Source organism: Syngnathus acus, chromosome 2 (genome assembly GCF_901709675.1).
Source record: "Syngnathus acus chromosome 2, fSynAcu1.2, whole genome shotgun sequence".
In the NCBI taxonomy this organism is placed as follows: Eukaryota; Metazoa; Chordata; class Actinopteri; order Syngnathiformes; family Syngnathidae; genus Syngnathus; species Syngnathus acus.
Genome location: NC_051088.1, coordinates 4,019,523 through 4,040,663, shown reverse-complemented (window position 1 = coordinate 4,040,663; position 21,141 = coordinate 4,019,523). Strand labels below are relative to the sequence as shown.

Sequence of the window (21,141 nt, the reverse complement as noted above, 5' to 3'; positions counted from 1 at the left end):
GATCGTCTTTGACAAGTTGTCTTTTTTTGACTCGGCACACTCGTCTATGTGACAAAGTAGGAAGCTCTTCATTCCTCAAGTTCTAAGGCAGCTTCCATTCAGTTGGTCTCCTCATCTTCGGTCAGATGTGACAGACAGTCCAAACGTTATGAAATGACAGCTGTTTCAGCTGTGCGGCAAGAAAGCGCTTGCTCGTGACCTAGAGATGGGTTGCCTCCAAGGCATCTTAGTTGTGGTTATATTATATGCAGGGCTCAACAGTCCGCTGACAGTGGGTCAGTAAATGGAACCATTAATCATATTGTTGTCGGAAGATGGGGATTTTCAGTGTGGGCAGACGGACTGGGACCGCTTGGAAAAAGACTGGGCCTTGTCAAAAGGAGAACAGTCGAGAAGATTAGGTAATAAGAAACGAGGGATTACACGAACGGGAGAAACGTGAGAGGAGCTGCAGATAATGTGGTTGAATGAATGTGCAGTTAAAGAACTAATACAAAGTGGCTTGACAGTTGCTGGTGGTGGTGTGGCATTTCAAAGTCAGTCTGGTGTGACATGCTCATTCTACACACTTTATTAGGGACAGCTTCACATTGTGATGGCAGCGCTCCACATAAACGAGAACATAGCTCAGTGGCCTAGTGGTAGAGTGTCCGCCCTGAGACTGGAAGGTTGAGGGTTCAAACCCTGGCCGGGTCATACCAAAGACTATAAAAATGGGACCCATTGCCTCCCTGCTTGGCACTCAGCATTAAGGGTTGGAATTGGGGGGTTAGATCACCAACTGATTCCCGAGCGCGGCACCGCTGCTGCTCACTGCTCCCCTCTCCCCCAGGGGATGGATTAAAATCACACGGGGATGGGTTAAATGCAGAGGACAAATTTCACCACACCCAGGTGTGTGTGTGACGATCATTGGGACTTTAATCTTTAATCTTAATCAACGGAATTATTTCTTGATGTTCAAGTATCACCTCGTGACGTGAAAATGAAGCTTCAAGATTGCTTCATGAACTAGTTATATTTTCTGACTACTGTAAATTACACTGTTGGTTTGAAGAAAGGGGTTTAAGCAATGCCACATAAGTCATTGTGCTTTCATACCAAAGTTGAACAGAGTGCGAAATAGAGTTAAAAAAAAAAAAAACTGCTTCTTGAAGTAGATTTGAAGCTTTGTTTGGTGACCATCATAACGATAATGAGCATGCGTAATTCTGTCACTTGTGGCTTAGAAGTGTGTGTTATCTCCCTCAAACTTCCATCTGCATGTGACCGTCAGGGACGGCACGCACGTGATGCACAAGGCTCCTTGAAATGCTTCAAGCCAGCATGACTCGGAATGGCACAACAAACTCCAGGTGCACCGTGATCTGACAGTGGAGGAAACTTAATACCTGCAGGTGCCCAAGTAGCCACTTTGCTCAGCTTCGCCACCTTTTTCTTTCAGGGTTGGAGTGAGAATGTGCGCGGCTGTGAAAATATTTTTCTGCCTGCCTCCATGCAGAACAACACTGCAGGTTGTGGTCACGGAGTCAAGGATTGTTATTTGGGAATCGTACACATAATTAAAACCTTATCCCTAGTTTGAAACCCTATTTTGAAACCCTAACCTAGTTTGAAACCCTAACCCTCGTTTGAAACCCTAACCCTAGTTAGAAACCCTAATTTGAAACTCTAACCCTAGTTAGAAACCCTAGTTTGAAAGCTTAGTTTGAAACCCTGACCCTAGTTTTAAAGTTAACCGCAAGCGTAAGCACACATCCACAGAACAAGCAAATATTCCTACTTGGAACTTTTTAACACAGAACTGTTTACCCAGGAAAATCCAGACTGTTGAACAGTTTCTATTGCTTCTTCCTGTTCTCCATGCAAATTAACTTAAAATCATATATTGCAAGTACTTTCCCTCCATTAAACCACCAGTCAAGATCTGCTGCTTATTCTGTTCAAGGTTGCAGGTTGTATTAATAACAAACCCACATGGTGGCAACTTTAACACCTAAAGAGTCTGTGTTGACTGTGGTAGGGAGCCAGAACACCTGGCTGAAACCCACACAGATCGGTCAAGAGCTCAGTTCTTCTTCAGGCACATTAAAATTCCATCCCTAAAACGTTTTTAAGGATGATTACGTGACGACTTGTGTTTTCTTAAAACCACGCGGCTGCTTAATGTAAAGCTACATGCCTTTGCTGACCACTGCTGCTTAATCTTAATAAATGATTTGACTTGCGTTCATGCAATGGTAACAACTAATTTTCACCACAGTGTAGCATCTGCGAAACGAAACCGCTATGACCTTTTTTTTTTAAATTTAAATAGGCCATAGAATGGCGGGGTGCATTCTTAAGGTCCATACGACTCTTCTTAGTTACTGCTTATGTTGCCACATCAAATCACGGCTACATTGTGCACAGTCAAGTGTCATTGGCCAGAGCCAAGGCAACGCCATATAAATACACACTTACTATTGATCTGGGCACCTTTTGCTTCGAAAAGTGAATCCATGAGCTGTCAGGTTGAGCAGCTCTGGCAAAGCTCAGCCTTCCAAGCCAAAGCTCAGATTGCTCCATTCCAAGGTTCTTACAGTAAAAGTCGCGTAGCTACAATCGGGCCAAAATAAGTGCGCCCCGCAGTGCTCCATTTAGAACTATTTGGGATTGTGGTTGTGTGTTTTAAAGAAGGGCAGAACGCCACACCATGACGTTGCAAACAGTCTGGATTGGATCAGAGGGACGGGCCGGTGCCACACAGCTGCCAACTCTTGCTTGCCTGGCTGCCAGTTTCTAACCCAGTGTCCCCCCAAAAACCACTTGCACCACAAGTTGTTTCAACAGGGCACAACGCCGGCTGAAAATAGAAAGGTTACACAAAGAGGTCACAGTTTCTCAATGTGCCATGACTGAGGCTTTTGTCCTTAAATGCATAGCATGTGACAGCAAAGGAAAAATAATTACTTTTGTAAATCAACGTCAGTTTCATAATTGTTCTCAGCTCGGCCAAATATTTTTTTGCAAGAACTCAGTTAATCTTATTGTGGGTCAAACTGCTTACCCCTAGTTACCCTCCAATACGCACAATTGTTAGAGTGCACACTTGTCAGTCCAACTACAAAGCAGAACAAACGATATTCGATGAGGTAATTGCAAAGTGGAAATGTCAACGAGCAGAATAGCTGCCTGCGTACGTGCGTACGTGTGTGTGTGTGTGTGTGTGTGTGTGTGTGTGTGTGTGTGTGTGTGTGTGCGTGTGTGTGTGTGTGTGTGTGTGTGTGTGCGTGTGTGTGTGTGTGTGTGTGTGCGCGTGTGTGTGTGTTAAACCGAAACAGCAGTGTCGCAGCTCATCTCACTTTATTGCACACAGATGTGGAAAGATAATCACATTCATCGGGGAGGATTTCAATCTGTTATTCCATATTAAATGTCTGGATGACCGTTCTGTCAAGTGACATTTTTCTTTCAAGGTGTTCTCTAATTGAATTTACAGAACTTGTATGACCAAAGTAAACATTGACAGTGGAGCATTCTCAACATTCAGACACTTGATCTTCTCTTTTCACACGGTGGAGTAGACTTAAGACATTTACTTTCTGACTTAACGCCACAAAACTGAAAACATTAGCATAAAATCTTTACAATCAAATATCTTTCTTTTACAATGCCATTGTTTCATTTCATTTTTTCTTCTTGGTTACATATTTCCTGTATCAAACCTACACTTTGTCGTCCCTTCCATGTGTACTTACTCATTATGCAACGAGACATTGACAAACTCACTTGTTTGTGGTTCGCCTGGGGATTCTTTTGTCAGCGTAATTTTGTGGAGATCTAAGCACCAGGTCAGCTGATTGATTCTGTCAGACTGCATGTGAAACTTTGGTGGGTTACACCAAAGTGGCCGCCCGTTCCAAGTTATGGTTAACATTATTTGTTAGTGTAGTTATTGAGCCTCCTTTTCTATCCACATTGTGCCAGTTAAATGCCAACGTGTTGACAGCCAGAAATTCAGTAGCTCGTGAATAAATACGTACTTGGAGCTAAACGCTACAAATTTTTCCCATAATGTGCGAGTAAAAAAGCAATTTGCTTTTGGCCTACATTATGTTAAAAAATGAACTGATTGAAATTGTTTATTCATAATATTATGGTTTTATTGTGGCTGCAACGCACAATTTACATTGGGCATTTTTTCCCATAATGCAACGGGCTATTTACTTCCGCATGCGCCTACTTATGGGAACATCTACTTTATTTCCATTTCAGTTCTTCAGTTTCTTGGCAACCATTGCACATTTGCATGGTTTTCCCCCACTGAGGCTTAAAAGTCTATTATAGTAATTCCAAAACAAAGTTGCTGCTTAATTTAATTTTGGAAATAAACGAACACTGTCATTCCATTACGGGTTAAATATGTCAAAGCACATTTTTCTCCACTAGGAGGAAACGGCAGAGGAAGAAATTTGACATTGACGGATGCTCTTTGGGTGTCTCACATGAAGTCAATGTTTGCATTAATGAAGCATAGCAAGTGAAGTGTTGAAGTTCGGGTATACGGGGAACTCGGAGAGTTTGGCTTCTGGGGCCAATCCATCAGCAGCGAGACACTTCTCAGTTCCTCTCTATTAACTTGCAACGGAGATAAGATGGCAACAATAACAAGAACAACAATCTGTCTTTCTGCTTAGATCATTAAAGCAACCCTCTGGATTTATTGATTCAGATTCTTTTCTGACATGTGGAAACACTGGCGGAGATAGAATTTTTTTCACTAGGGGGGGCCATGGGGTGGGGCATGATTATCTGAGGGGGTCCGCAAAATATTTTTTTTTACAACCCCCAAACATTCTTCAGCTCAAAAATGCTGAGAAACATTTATTATATGTTTTCTACGGAGGAGGTAAAACATTCTTGGAAAAATCAGAAAATGCTCTAAAGTGTGGCCTGGCACGTTGGGGGGGCGGAGCATATTCCACATGTGTGGAAAAAGCTTCTGATAAACGGAAGAACCCTCTTTTTTTTATCAATAACTCACTATTGAGAAAGTTACTGAACATCAATGATCACATTTAATGTTAAAGCACATGACAAGCCTCGCCATTTTACTAAAATTTGTTTGTGTTATGACATCTGTGTTATAATATTTGTTCTTTTGCAACAGTGCTAACACAAACATATTACTGTCTGACTAATGTGGGTGATCCGGGATTGTAATGGTAAATATGACTTCACATTGTTGTTATTTTAAGTGGCCAAACTTCAGAGGAAACATGTCCACTTGATCAAAACAAAAGAAAACGCCTTACTTAGGCCAACTGTGTTGAAAATAAACAGAGTAAATTATTTCCCAAAGACATCATGGCCATTTAGTCATGCAGTTGTGCAACGGGGGAACGATGTCATTGCCAGAGTTATTATGAAGGATTTCCGTTCATCCAAAAAGGTCGCACAGCCTGCAGAGAAGAAGACACATTCGCTCGTAATGTTTGAGGGGGGAAAAAAAATTAACCAACCACAGGATATTTTTCCATACCCCAACTTGCCCCCCTTCCAACGGTTTTGCCTGTCTTTTTTCATCTGACTGACACCTTGGCAAGTGTGAGCCACCATTAAAAACTTGAAATAAGGTGTTTAAATAGGGGGGTTGTACACTGAGGTCTTTGTGATTAATGAATGCACACACTGCAGATGGGAAAATGACAGGATACCAAGGTAATGTCGCACTAGATCCAATAAACCACAAAGCCCTCCGAGGGCAAGAAACCTGTAATGAAATATTTACGCTTCCTCGTTGACTTCCAGGTGGGGCGTTATTGGCTTTGTGTTTGTTTACTTTGACGAGGACTAAATACATTTCAACATGCAGCTAAAAAAAAAATAATAATTGCACGTCTTCCCTGGAACTGACTGAGTTCCAACTGCACTTTTAAAGGGGGATTTTTAGCTTTTTTTTTAGATTGCTTCAGGGCTGACTGGAGTTTATGGCTTCATGAATGCAGATGAGTGTGGTTTTGGATGAATCCAGGAGCCCATCAGACCTGGGGGACCGTAGAGAGTAACTGATCCGTTTTTACATTATCAATACGCAAACTCTTTTTCTAAATATCAAACAGAAAGAAAATGAAAAAAAGAATACTGGGAAAAAGTGATATTGACAAAGAGCAAAGTCCAGACTTTGGGGAGGGGGAAAAAAGGAGCCAGAAACATGAGTTGATGGTTTAGTCGTGTATTTTTGTGAACTCATTTCCTTCCCTAACAATATCAAGTCCAGGAAATGGTTAGAAACGTATGTTTCATATTAATATTCACTTCATAATTTAAGTCACATTAAAACATGACCAACAACCGTCAATCAACACAAGTTTGTTGGATGTCGCTAGTAGATGACCACAATTGTTTGCGTTGCACAATCTGAGGTTCAAATCAGTGCTACAGAGTTCAAGGAAGACTTTGGAGCGCTCGCTGCACATCACTGCCTGCAGCTACATCTTGTGAGCGGGACGGGAATTTATTTTTCTCGTTGGAGTTGGCACAAGACTTTAAAACAGGACATAATTCAGCACTCCGTTGCCATTTTTCTGCTCTCCTCGAATATAATCAAACAGCAGGTGTAATAAAATGCAATGATTCACTCTTCGACATGATTATTTGACAAATTACAGCTTAGCATGCGGCGCAATAAAAACAAGTATTTACCACAATGTTTAGTAGAGTTCTATAAAGCCTCCAAATTAAACAATTAAGCAACTCCACTTTATTATATTACTACACAAACTATTTTAACACCACACTTAACAGATGTCTGACATGACATTGTGTGTTTGTGTGTAACCTGTTCAAGGTTTCTCAATGATTGCTCACTGACCTGCGCATTGTACTGCTGCAGTGAGGGGCCACCCCCTTTACTGCCATTTTGACGTCCAACTCACATGAAAGCTGAAGGAAGTTTGGATCATGGCCCGGCGTCATGACAGACTGGCGGAGAGCCTGATGCTGCAGTCTCTGGCTTCGGGCCTACAGGCCTGAGGCTGAAGCATGACAGGACCCAGCTATGAGGACCTGATGAATGTGTTCTGGCACAAGCAAAGCATGTCTATGTGCGTGTGTGTGCCTCTTTGTGTGTGTGTGTGCGTGTGTGTGTGCGTGTGTGTGCGTGTGTGTGTGTGTGTGAATGCATGCATAACATAGAAGGGTGGGAAAAATAATAATAATAAAATAATAATGATAATAATAATAATAATAATGTGCTCGAGTCCATGGAGCATGAATTACTAAACTTAAATTTCTGGTTTGGCTCTACAGATATATTGGCTAACAGAGTGTGTGTTTTATTTTTATTTATTTTTTTGTACATTGTTTGTATATATAACTTTTTGCAACGGAACAATGGTCTTGATTTACATTTTGGTCTCAATATTTCTGTGAGAAAGAAAGCTAGTGTGTCAAAATTGCCTTGGAGGTGAAAAGTCAGGTCAGGCAAAAAGGAAAAGTTGTGACATACTGAAGCAAAACTGGACACTGGACAAAACATCTTCAGCCCTGTCTCACAACTACCAATTATTAGACTCCAATAGCTCCTGGGTATTATGAAACTTTCACTTTTCGCTCTGGCACAAGTCCAATGTCATCCCTCGTGGCGCTACTTTCTTTTATTTATTTTTTTTAGAGTTCTTGTTTATGCAAAAGCTCAACAATGGAAGTGAAAGGAGTATGCGTGTCCTTGGCTGCAGCTCCTCAGCCTCTTTCTTCTGGTGTAATGTGGCCCGTAAGGACATCCACGGCGTCACATGTGCAAAATCCTGTTTGCTAATCATGATTTATTTATGCTTCACATTCATGATCCAGATTACCCTGCTATGGAACTAAACCATCAAGGTGGAAAACCAACCAAAGTGATTATTTCAAAGAACATTGAATTGGAAAGCTTTTCAGTCAGTAAAATCATGAAGTTAAAAGAAATTAAACAAAGTTGATGAAGTGAGTTTATACATTTCAGAACTGACAGTTACTAGGCAGCCTTCACAGAGTGACAAGATTATGTTTCCCTCAAGTAGTTTGATGTTATTAAATGATATTATTTATCAATGAATTCATTTGATTTTGGCTCATGCAGCAGAATGTGAAGGGGTTTAGAGTAGAGCCTTGATGAACTATTATCAATGAAACATCATGTTAAGTTGTAAGATCCTGAGCAAGGATTATTTATGATTGAAAACTGTTTCCGTTACTAATGTCTTCTGATTATGAAGTTTTATGAATTCCGTTCCTGAAAGAGGCAGAGCAGTGCAACCAATCATCCATACTTGCAACGGTGCAAGCCGAGATATGCAACAGAACCGTACAAATAGCTCACTGTCTCCAGATGAGACACCCCCCACCATGTCCCCCAGAATTCAGAGGGAGTGTCGAGCATTTTTGGGTCGAGGCCATCTCCATAACATTGGATTGTATTTCATTGCACTGTACCTATTGAGGGAAACGATTCTAAAAATGTGAGCGAGGGTAGAAAGGGCTAAGTCGTCACGGAAAACAAGACATGAATTATAAACTGCTCAACTCTTCTGTGACCTTGCTTGATTTTTAGAAATGTTCTTGTATGTCGTCGTAGATGCATGTGTGTTTAACCCACACGTGTGTTTACGTGAAAGTGTCGGATGAAGCTATTGAAGCTCTCTCTGTACACTGCACTGTGAAGGTGCAGGTGTTTTCAGTCAAACTGTGGTTTCTTAGTCCTTACCCCAAAGGGTTTTAAGAGACTGATGGTCCTTTTAGACTTTTACCTCTGCAGCGGCGCTCCGGAGAGATTAACCAACTGCAACTCACAGAGGCCTTTTAACTGTTCATATATGGCCTTTTTATTTCGGTCAGATTTGGCGTTAATGTTGCGAGATTTACTGTTTCCCCATGGATGCTATAAAGTCAGAGCGCCATCAAATGCTTCCTGCCCTTGCTGTAAAGCTCAGAAAACATAACACACTTGTAGCAATATTTCAACCACAGTGCACGCCTTGAACCATAGATAATTTTGGGCAAAGAGAAGAAAACGTTGTTACAGACATGGGAGGAGAATGCGGTTCTTCTGTCCACTTGTAATATATGGCTGCTCTGCAGAGCCTTTGGCTTGAAGACAACACAAATGGCTCTCCTACATGGACACAAGCATGTAGACTCGTAACCACAAGTGTGTAGCATGTAGACACACACGCCTCACGTGGATAGAGATTCATGGGAGTCGAGGAGACTGTCAAGCAACGGGAACGATTTTTTTTTTAAAACGCCACCATGGAACTCAAGTGGGAAGCTGGCTAGATTGATAGAAAATAATATTCATAGAGCGATTCATTCAGAAGACGATTGGGGTCTGTAGGGTCATGGTAAGTAGAGCTAAACTTTTTTTGTACGAATATATGACAGCAGTACTATATTTAATAATGGGGTTGTTGAATAAGAATTAAATATAATGATTCAGCAGCGTGTTAAAGAAATGTTTGGTATATGTGTAAAATTTCAATTAATTATTTTTAGTGATGCTCAATAACGAAAAAAATATTTTCAATAATTTTGGTAATCAGTGAAATGAAATCACGATCGCTAAACAAAAAATTATAAATGCAAAAAATATTAATATAGAGAAATCTTTAAAACACTATGATTAAATGACAGTTCCTTTTGGACAAAACACTTTTTTTTTAATGACACTATTTTAAAATTAAAGAAAAGTACAAATGTATAAATTCAAATATGGTTTCCTTGTACTTTGTATTAACAAACATTGGACATTAATGCATATTAATAATTGTTTTTTATCCTATTTGTTTTTGTAATTTTGAAGTGTAATAATTATAATTGAAATTCGATTAATTGCACAGTCCTACACGAGACTGACATTATAAATTTTTTTCTTTTCCAAAAATTAGTTGCGAATAAATTTGACAATTTGCAGCCTTTACAGAACGCTTTTCTTTGCATTGGACGCAACCTCCAAAATGGTGAATAACGACGTTTGGTTGACATCACAATGACGCGGTGCATGAGCCCCGTATGAAGAAGCAATAATGATACAATTTTCTGTGGGAGGTGGGGGTGTGGTGGGGTGACTCTTCTTCTTTCTTAAACCCTCTCTTTGTGCGTGTCTTTTGTGGGTTTGGAGCTGTGTTTTTATTTGAAAAAGAATTAAATTGGCTTCCATTCATTTGCTGGGGACTTGCCCTAACCACTAACTGCCCGAGGTAAACCTTCACTTAACCTAAATGCTAATTAAAGTCTTCATAAAGCTTCACGTATGGATTAATGCTTCAAGAATGCTGATTTATCATATTTACAAGTGAACTGTATGCTGAATATCTATTATAAACTGTATCATTGCTTTTTGCAATCTCCGTCTCTATTCCTGGCACTCACTCTCGTAGATCAGGTTGTGAGCTTGTGGTCTTTTTCCTGACCCAACAATGACGAATAGATCCCTCAGATTACACACCTCATTAAAAATAACCTCTCTAATAAGGACATATGAATCCCAAACTCTCCGACGAGAGCCGCAGACTTGCAATCAAGCACGCGAGACGGAAACAAAAAAATACAGTACGACTTTAAACCTTGGCCGCCCTGAATATTTTAATTACAACCTGACCGTGAACTGTGTAAGTGCTACACAAACGAGACCGCTAATTAACTGGCTCCACCGGCCTCCCAGCAGACTGCGGAGCTCCAAAGGCAAACGCTATCGCGAGTTGCAAATCACACGTCAGTCTGCTGTGATGTCACGACGCCTAAATGTGCCGCCTGTTACGCTGAGAGAGAGCAGGGCAGAAACACACTTGTGCGTCCCTGATCTCAACCACAGCTGCTTTCACGACTCTGCCCGTCAAGAGTGGCTCAATTCCCTTCTACACTTGAACAAGATACGGGTGGTGTCGTGTGTCCGTGTGCCAGTGTAAGACACGCGTGTCCATACATGCATGCGAATGTGCCAAAAAATTTAGTCGTGTCCACACTGACCTCATAGAGGATTGGCTGCGGCAGCTCTCCGGTTGAGGTATAAAGATACAAATCAAACATGACAGACGGACATGAACCCACACACAGCCGTGCGTGCACAAATAGACTTTTGTAAAAGCAGAACATAACCACACTAAGGCCAGAAGGACCATGTAACAAAAACAACCCGATCCATCATCACGTGCTGGGATTTCCATCTTCTAACATACGATGGCCTTCGGCCTGAGATAACGCTGAAATATACGTGGTACCAAAGCAGCCAGGAGGCAAACAAAGGCCAAAGGGCAATAACGTTGTTTGCTGCAAGCAGTTATACAGTGAAGAAAACGTAGTCCATTGCCGTTTCCTCCATTGGCTCCCTGAACTCCGGGCTCAACTTTAACGTCTTCCCCTGATTCCTATGAGCTTTTCTTTCTTTGCAAGCCTGTGCTCTAAAAACAGCCAACATGAAATTGAGTGACAGAGGCAGAATACTACAAGATGGACTGCTCGGTCTCCATTCAGCCATTTCCTGCTTGAGCAAGCCAATGCGCTTGGCCACTTGGTCAGGCCATTGTTCTGCTCACTAATCGAACGAGGCTTTTCGACGTGACGAGCATACATTACAACTTCAAAGGGTGGCTGCAATTTATTCGTGGTGAAAAGTCTCCTTTTGCTTCTTTGCACAAACTCCGATAGGCGGCACTGGGTTTATTTTTCATTTACGACGCCAGAAATCTGAGAGTATTTACCGTTGAGACCATTTTAAAATAAAAAAGTGGCTGTAAACGATTACTCGATTATTACGGTACTGAATTTTTCGCACTATAAGGTGCACTGGATTATAAGGTGCACCCTCATTGAATTTTTTATTTTAGAAATTATTTCATATATAGGGTGCACCGGATTAAAAGGTGCATAAAATAGAAGCTATACTGCATCAAACTAAGGTTGACTAGGGTTGCAGTATGCATCCACTAGCTCAGATCTAGGCATAATACGCGTCTCTCTCCGGCCTGCATGAGGCCAATCATAAATTACATTTGATTACAACTTAATCTTAAAAAAAAAATCTGTGTTGTGCGTGCATTACAACTGTTCTGCTTTTATTTTGAAAGGCTTCCGTGTAGCGCACATGTATGTGAGCTGTGCGTGAAGGTGAACAGCGTGAAGTAATGCTGCCCTCAAAATGTGTGTTGACGTTAAGAAAAGAAAAATTGACAAGGAGTGCGGTGTTTTCAACAAGACATGAAGCGCAAAGTATTTCTTTGGAGAAATGAAATCTAAAGCCGTGTGTCTGATTTGTGGTACACAGGTCGTTGTGTTTAAATAATATAATTTGAGTCGCCACTACACGACCAAGCATGAGGAAAAATACAGAAATCTGTCTAACAAAGAGCGCGCAACAGTGGCTGATGCATTGCTAGCAAAACTGCAAGCCCAACAAGGACTTTTTATCAAACTTCACACCCACAGAGAAGCAGTGGTGAGGTCAAGTTTTGTCATTTCCCGCAAAATTGCCAGAAAAAGTAAGCCGTTTACTGACGGAGAGTTTATTAAAGGAGTGCTTATTGGACTCTGTTGCACTGATATGCCCGGAGAAAAAGAGCGCATTTGAGAATGTGTCACTCTCCCGACGTACCGTAACAAGGCGGGTTGACACGTTGATGTGTTTCTATAAATGTGTTGTAATTCACAGTTTGAGGAAAAGTTAAAGAAGTTAAGAATAAATTGTACTGATTAATGATTTTTTTTATTTGACCTATACACCACAATTTCACATAGCTTAATATAAATATAAACTGAATAATTGTATTCATCTAATTACCAGTACCAGCTATTTAAAAGAAATCATTTTAGTGCATCTTACAATGGAAGAAAATTGAGCAGGTTTAAGTTATTGTTGGTGTGGCCCTCTGACACAACTCAGGTTTTTAATGTGGGCCCTTGTAAAAATTAATTGCCCACCCCTGCACTAGATGGTGCTGTGCTAAAGGGAATGTCAACCCAGTCAATGAGGTAAAGTCCAACTCCCTTTCTATATGAAAATGATACACTTTGACTTCTTAGTCCAGCAATCCCACTCATTTTTTATGGTCATAAACTTTCTCTCATTTAATTTGTATCGCATTAAACCAGTCAATGAGGTATTCAGTCAAACTTTATATACAAAAATTGCACAATAACCAATGAGCCCTCAGTAAATAATCGCGTTTCTCAAACTATCTCCTATAAAAGTGATCGGAACTGACTAAAGTTTGATCTAACACATTGGTACTGCTCACTTATGTTTCCATTCCATATCGATCCGTAAATTTACTCGAAACATTAACGGAGCAGCCTATTTTGAAATGAAAGAGCTTCGTGCGTATAGCAGCTACTATTCAGTGACGCCCCCTGACCACGGTTGCTGTAATGCTGGGAAGCGATGCGGTCTTGTAATTTACTAGTCTTACTAAAACGTACTGAAACATTTTGACAGAGCGCTATGTACAACCAGTATGGCTCAACAAATTTATTAATTGATCCATATATAAGGTGCTCTGCATTATAAGGCCCACTGTGTTTTTTTGAGTACATTTTTAGTTTTTAAGTGCGCCTAATAGTGCGAAAAATACGGTAGTCTTTGATTAATTTGATAATCAATTTGTTTTGATTAATTGTTGACAACGCAATATTTAAAAAAATTAATACATTTTCAAATTGAGAAACAGAAGCCACATTTTGCTAGCACATTCTCTTCCCCATTCTGGTAAATCTAATAAAAACTTGACTGGTTACAGAAACCTTCTGTGACTGTTTTCACCTCCTGTTATTGTTTTCACCTCCTTACGGTCACCAAAATGGCCGCAGTTTTGTGGCCACATCAGTGACTCTTTTTGGATGGTATCTGAAAACTGGCGTCTCTCCCCTGACAGCTATAACACCTGCGAGATCATATTGAATTTTGGGATTTTCTTTCTGTGTGTGTGTGTGTCTGCCTGCTCATTATCACAACTGCAGCCAACAAGTGTGCGTGATGGATGTGGCCAAAGCAAAAAGGATTAGGTCAAAGAAGACAGAGAAGAAAGGAGCTGTCAAAGATGCTTAGAGGCCAAGGGATAAAAGCTAAATCTCCCGTGTCAACAAAAAATGCATTGCATGACAATTATGCTTGTAACGCACAATCTACACAATGAGGAATGTCTGATAGACAGCCGAGAGCATTCTTGAAAGACAAGATGCAAAACACTTTTTTAAAAATAATTGTCATTAAACATGGCGACAGTGGAGCTTTAAGCTTTAACCAAGTGGAATGCCGATGTGTGTTTTCCCAGCTTGCCTTCACCATGCCGTGCTTTCCCCTATAAGCCTGTGTGTGGTCTTTGCATGGTTCAGCGCGTCAGAATCATTTATCTGTGGTCCTCAAGAAATCTGGTACCTGAAAGTGATACTTGAGTAAATGTACGAGTATTTAAAAAATCCCTTTACTAGCAGTTAGTCACCTCGTACAATATTATTTGAGTCAAAAATCCTTTTTGAAAGTGGCTAGTTTTGATTATAGTTTTAGTTATTTTAATGTTTAAAAAAGTTTTTTAAAAAAAGTCTTAGATATTGAACTACACTTTATCCGCACACAAAAATAGTTTAACCCAAGTGACGCCTCATACTTTAATAATCGAGTAATCGTTTAGGGGTGTTTTTGACTAACGATTGTCCAAATCTTCTGATTTTGGGTTCTCAAAACTTCTAATAAAGCTCTTTTTTTGTTGTCCATAATGACAGCAGATTTATTTATTTTTTGTGTTTACTTAAAATGAGACATTTGCAAACATTTGTTTTTACTTTGGAGAACAATGATGACCAATCTTGTGTGCGATTTTGCTTAACTGTTGTTTCATTGTTTTTTTAATCACTAAATAATACTAAATAAACTACAAAATTATTGGTAAATAAAGTAATCATGGAAATGATGTTTTTTCAATACACATCAATGCAAATACAATTTATCCGAGTATTTGAATAATCTATGGAATAATCAATTCTAAAACTATAGTAACGGCCCAACCATAAGGTTAAAATCACGACTGTGAAGTTTTTACTTCACTGGATTAATATAACATTATTCTCAGGATTACGACTATGAAGTTCACCACTGTAGTCTTTTGACTGGTGACCACTTAACGCACAGTAAGTGTGAGAATGCCTGTTTGGATTTAAGTACTTTCTGTATGAAAACTTGAACATCTGATTCATCTTCAATACTTCAAACAATCATTTCATGTAGTCAAGATAACGCATAAAATGTTTTGTTGATGAATTGTGCACAGGCCCTTTTGACGATATTTTTTGTCTCGCCCCAAGCCACCACAAACAACAGTGTCCCGTACATCAGGAATGTGGTTGCTAAACCATAAACTACATTCAGAAATATTTTTCTGCCTTTTGATGGACATTTTCTGGGTGTGTCTGTCTTGCCACAGAATTATGATCCGAGACTGCTCTGTCAAGATAAATATATATAGTACACATTCTACAACGCTGCACTAGGGGGCTAAGTAGTACTAGCTTTGTTTTTCTCTCTTTAAAATATGCATTTTATACCCCATCCAATATCCTTTGAAAGACTCGTCATCACTGTGTCTTTCTGAATGAAAAGCTACTTCCTCCTGCTTTACTTTCTGATGTCCCAAAACTTGCTCTTTGCCTGGACATTAGTGGGATTATCACCAGTATACGAAGAATGCGTTCTAGCATGAACGAAATAGTGACAAGCATATTTCTCTCTCCTCCTCTCTCTCTCTCTCTCTCAATCTGAGGGTAGCAGCAGGGCTGCAATTGTGGCGGATCCCCATGGAGAAGTTCACTTACCCATGTGTCTGCCTAAACGCCGATGTTGTGTCGCAACACACATTGGTCTCACTCATCTGGCAACCAGGAAGGAATGACAGACCGGATTCAATGTGTGATGACCCCAAACAGCTCTCAGCCCATTTTAGAGTGATAAATGACCTAGCGGCATTGAGGGAGGAAGAACAGGATGAACTGGGAGTGATTACAGTCACACAGCTCGACTCAAGGGACCAAACTGTCGAAACGGTACAAGAAAAATCTAACTTGCTCCAACAGTGAGCTTTACTTTATCAAACCGGGGTAGCTCGCAAAGGCGACTGGGTCAGAGAAGCCAAAGAAGAGGGAAGCATTTGATCACGGGGACCTTCGAGTTGACAGCCACAGATGAGGCGCCTGGGATACTCTCATAGAACTGTTGCGGTTTATTATTTCTTGTAGTCGTTTGTTTTCACAAACACAAAAAGATTGACCCAACATGCCATCAAATCCTTTTGCATGCATGTAGGCATATGGCCTGAAAAGGAATATCAAAGGATTGTTTGTGTCTATTTGCTGAGCGTTTGCAGATGTGTGATGCTGTTGAATTTAATCGCTTTTATGTGTCTCTCGGTCGATGAAAGAGCTCTTGGTCAAAGGTGTACAGTGTACACAAAAGGACGGAAGGGTAAAACAACAGATGTACACACGCACACGCTTATAGTACATGTGCGCACACACACATAGACACAAAACTGCCACATTTCTGTCGACATCCAAACCAGTACTGAAAGAACAAAGAGATCAAAATGCGTCAAAACCCAAATCTGTCTGCAATTTAGGAACTCAAACTCAATATGAAAGCTTTTTATCCCCTTTTATATGTTTTATTAAAAAGAAAAAAGTTCACAAACAGGACCAATATCAATGAATAAGGCAAAGCTTAAATTTTAACAACTACTCACATCAGAGGACTCAAAATTTTGTAGTCACAGTTTAGGGGTACCACTTGTTCATGAAATATTAAACTCTTTAGACATATATACTGTACATATAGAACATATACATATTATTAACAAAAACGGCCAATTTGATTTTTTTTTTTTTTTTTTTACAAAACGTGAGACGCTTAAATATTGTTTTTTAAAAAAAGACCCAACTATATTATTACCTTCATTGTTCTGAAATCTTTCAAATGATAGTTGTCCATGAAAACAAAAGTCGGTACCAGAAGAAAAGTGCCCTAGTCTCGCTGCTAATGGGTTGTCCGTGGCTTGAATGCCCACTTTGGAGTGTCCGTGGGACGTAGAAACTAAAAGCTTTTGCGGATGTGATATTGCTATAGCACCTGACTGATCACACTGCATTAGAGCTCTCAGTCCTTTCATGAATATTTGTCGTCAGCAGTTAACTAGGGAAAGTGACCTTTAATGGTGTTGAAAGGTGAGGTGGGATGTTTTTTTTTCAGTTTCTTTTGTGTGATTTCTTTGTGATAGTTTTGCATGCCAGGTCGATTCGACAGAATGTTCTGGATGGATACGTCGATGAAGCCAGCTTTGGTCACCTGGGGAAGAGCGCCAGGAGAACGCAGAGCAGTGTTGCGGAAAACGACGGTGTGAGAGTGTGAGCTCCTCCACACTCCATTGAGTTCTCCTGCCGAAAGAAGCCAGACAAACACGATGATGTAGCACAGATATGGAACGTTTTAATACGACCCACATGCTGGCTCAGCTAACATACGGACGGTTCTATACCTCAGGGTGGAACGGGTGACAGGTATCTGGGCGCCTCCTGTCCTTTTGCATCTTAAGTCTCTCACATTTCAGAGACTCGTTATGTGAGGGAAAAGTTAAGGTGCTTCATTCAGGGTGTTCCATGTTTTGTTTTGTTTTGGAGGAACTTGACATGGTACGGGAACACTGAGCAGTGTAACCGACAAAAAGGCCGTGGGAGGGTGGGCAAGGATATCTCAGAGGGTTCGCCAAACATAAAATAAAAAAAATACAAACCCACATAAATCTTCAGAAAATGCTGATAAAGTTTCACTATATTTATTTAAGGGGGATATGTGGAAATGTTAAAAGCAAATCCCAGAAAAATCTGAAAATACTCAAAAGTGAAGTTATCACTGGGGCATACTTGTGCCTCCCCCCCCCCCCCCCCCAGCTCTGCCAGTGCCCCAAAAATGGACATTTAAAAGTAATTATTTATTCATTATGATTGTTGAAGAAACACACAACTTAAAAAAATATATATAATTATTTTTTGTCAAATAATGACCCAGAGCCTAGTGCTTACAGCCCAGACTTGTTAATAAAGGATATACATGATTTCAACAGGATCCATGGTGATTGGCTCAAACATGCTGCAATCGCACTTATTGTCCACCACCACCATGAAGAGATTACTGCTGGGGATCTGCTGAATTACAAAGGACCTGCCAATCACAGACAGAGACATAACCCTCAGAAATAATCGCACTGGTGAGAGTCGGGCTGCAATTTCACGGGAATGGAATATGCGTCTATGGCGTTAAAATTCTCTTCTGGCGTAGAAGAGCGATTCGACTGGATGCAACATTCATTGCCAGCTGTCGATCAAAATGCAGAGACGGGAGGACACATCATTATCCTCGATTTATCCTCTTCTACTTTTCTCTTTTACTCAATCCAAGGTGCGTTGCAATAACATAAAACATATTGAAGGAGATTGAACACTTGCTCATTGCTTCATGGCTCCCTTTTTACCGACTGGCCGGCTTGCCTCAGCAAGCAAATCAGACGGATCATCTCTTTGTCATCTTCTCTTTTTGTCTTTCTCCCTCGCCTCGCTCCCTCCTTTTTTTTTGTGGTAGTTAATTTACTGAAGACACCGAAAAAGTTTAGAGATTAGAGATTACGAGAGTCACTAATTAAAAAAGAGAAGCTGTACAAATAAGATAATACTGCTTGGTCTTTGTGCACGCCATCTCATGTTCCCTTTCACAAAAGTGAACAGTGTTTTTGTAAAAGCAAATTTGTTTGATACGGTTCTGGGTCAGATTACATCGTGTAGGTGTGCTAAATGGAGACGGCAATGAAATCACAAATGATATAACTATCTGCATTGCTCTCCTTTCCCACAGCTACATAGCTTTATCCTCTATCTCATCTGTCTTTGGACCTGGAATGTTGAGTCAGACATCCTCCCCACAAGACTCAGTACGCCCCCCCCTCCCAAAAATAATGTCTTAAGGTTATACTTTTATTATTTCAGTACTTAAATAAAACACAATTGAACTGAACTTGCAACAAGGAAGAAAAATGACCTCAAAACGACAGGAATATTCTAATGTAATGGCACGGCCAAGTCGACCAACCGCAAAGAGCCTTCAGTTGCGGCGTCGCACAGTCGTCGCGGCATGACAGACCAAAGCGGCGGACAGGCCGGGACTGTCCCGCTCACACTGAAGTGGACGTGCTGATGTTTAATCTGCTGCCCTTGGAGGGAAATATTCGCTGACTACACGCCCGATGGCCTTGAACATACTGTACCCAAGACACCGCTACACGCACGCACACACACACACACGGGCGACGTAAAAAGACACACGAAGTCTCAGCCCCTTAAGACGTGATCAAAATAGCACAAAATAACATTTACAGCAACGGCTATGACAATGTGAGTGAAAATTGTGGTCGATTCTATTCATTTCTCAGGCTTTGCTACGGACCAAGCAAAGTGTCATGCACCTTATTTGCTCACTTTTGGCTTAATGAGTGTGTGGCTTCATATTTTCCAATTCTAATTTTCCATAAATGCATGTGTGGTTTTTCATCTGTCATCATGGTAGAGAAATATGATCATTATTACTGTATGTGGTTCAAAACATATTAATTCAGTGAGGTTTTGCTGGCTGTGATGCTTTGAGTGCTTCACACATTACCATAAAATAATAACGAAGATTTTTTTTTTCCTGACACACTAGCAAAATATGTTTATGGTAATGAAATCCACTTTGATACTACACTAGAATTCAGAGTAAAATGATGCGACGAGCTGCAGAGCCCAGATAGCTGTGTTTTTTTTAGTAGTGACACAAGACAAGACAGTCCACTTGAACTTGCAGATGATAATGCAAAGTTTCTTCATTAGGTGCCCGAGTGAAACCCGAGTTCAATCACAATAAACATAACATTATAAAAATGACAATGTCAATTAAAACGGAGTTGTTGTTGCATCCCTGCTGTGCGATTGTGAAAAGAGATGCATGAGGACTGCACACACACATATTTCCCTGGCAGTTCCACAGCTGGGAGCAATGAAGGGCCCATTGGAGGTTCCGGAGAACACCCCACAATTGCCTGACAGAAAAGTGCAAATTGTTAATGGGGACCACACTCATTTTCCCATTTTTAAAAGGAAGCCCTTTTTTCACCTCTCCTTTCCCCTCTCAAAATGCCTCACATACCAAACTGCAAGCATGTGTTAGCAGACAAATGACTTATAGGGATCATATATTAAAAATGCCTTTATAGATGCTGGAGCTTGTTTTAATGAGCTCTCTGAGGTTTTCTGATTTCATCTGAGTATTGCAAAACCTTATGGAATTTCCAACCTGCTGCTGCTGCTCTCGATAACTGTTTTCCAACATTTATTATTAAGGCACTTAATTCACATTTCAAAATATCACGGCCTACCGCCAAAGAAAAATGTCATAAAAAGTACATAAGGATAATCTCGCCTCAATGAATTTACGGATTATGAAATGCGTAACCTGGTTGGGAGTATAACATGCATGTGCGTTCATACTTGATGCAGCCGTCACAGTCGATGTTGCCGGTGTTTTCTTTGATGGTTCTCTCTGAGACAAAGGCCGGGTACTCGGTGTCGCATGGTACTTGCATGGCGCGGCCCGTCCTCTGAGCTGAACAAGAGAAGAGGAGAGGGAAATTATGAGGAATGGAAGAAAGAAGTAAAGTCGCCTGTGAGGAGTTCCTGGAACCCAAACTGCCGAAATAGGTGTGCAAATAAAATGCAAGCAAACAGTTAGACACACCACATCCTAGTAAATATACACGCTTGGGAGAAAACAACTTTTGTGAAGCAGAGCTCTTAAGCACACGGTCATCTTGAGCCCAAGCCAAGAGGCTGATGTTGAACTTTCCTGCCACCCAGAGGCCTAAACGGGAAATACAGCGAAAAACATTGAAACGTTCTATCCGGGTCAACGTTTCAAGACAGCCTTATTAAAACAGCTGCTAATCCTACTTTGCATGTCAGAAATAAACATTTGAACATTAACTTTCATGAACTCTCAACACATTTTCCCAAGCAAGACTTCAAGGGAAGGTGGATTATGTTTGTAATTTCAATGGGCTCGTT

At 40.6% G+C, this 21,141-nt stretch overlaps 1 protein-coding gene and 1 long non-coding RNA gene across 7 annotated transcripts in view; one reads left to right on the top strand and one right to left on the bottom strand.

Moving 5' to 3' along the window:
* Nucleotides 1-5,087: 5,087 nt before the first annotated feature.
* Nucleotides 5,088-21,141, bottom strand: part of LOC119135263 (voltage-dependent calcium channel subunit alpha-2/delta-3-like) — a 91,032-nt gene continuing 74,978 nt past the window's right edge. For 2 of the 6 annotated variants that reach the window (XM_037272764.1, XM_037272772.1), the window contains 6 exons: nt 20,569-20,683; nt 18,102-18,214; nt 17,532-17,614; nt 17,342-17,430; nt 15,820-15,960; nt 5,088-5,444 (listed from right to left, as the gene is read on the bottom strand). In XM_037272764.1, the coding sequence (XP_037128659.1) occupies nt 5,423-5,444; nt 15,820-15,960; nt 17,342-17,430; nt 17,532-17,614; nt 18,102-18,214; nt 20,569-20,683 (563 nt within the window). In that variant the 3' untranslated portion in view covers nt 5,088-5,422. Of the gene's footprint in view, nt 5,445-6,445; nt 7,020-15,819; nt 15,961-17,341; nt 17,431-17,531; nt 17,615-18,101; nt 18,215-20,568; nt 20,684-21,141 lie in introns of those variants that run through there. The other 4 variants (XR_005100539.1, XM_037272778.1, XM_037272777.1 and 1 more) reach the window with 4 other exon arrangements.
* LOC119135323 lies at nt 17,523-18,603 on the top strand. The gene is made up of 3 exons (XR_005100541.1): nt 17,523-17,609; nt 18,097-18,260; nt 18,332-18,603. It is a non-coding gene; the product is annotated as an uncharacterized LOC119135323 (long non-coding RNA).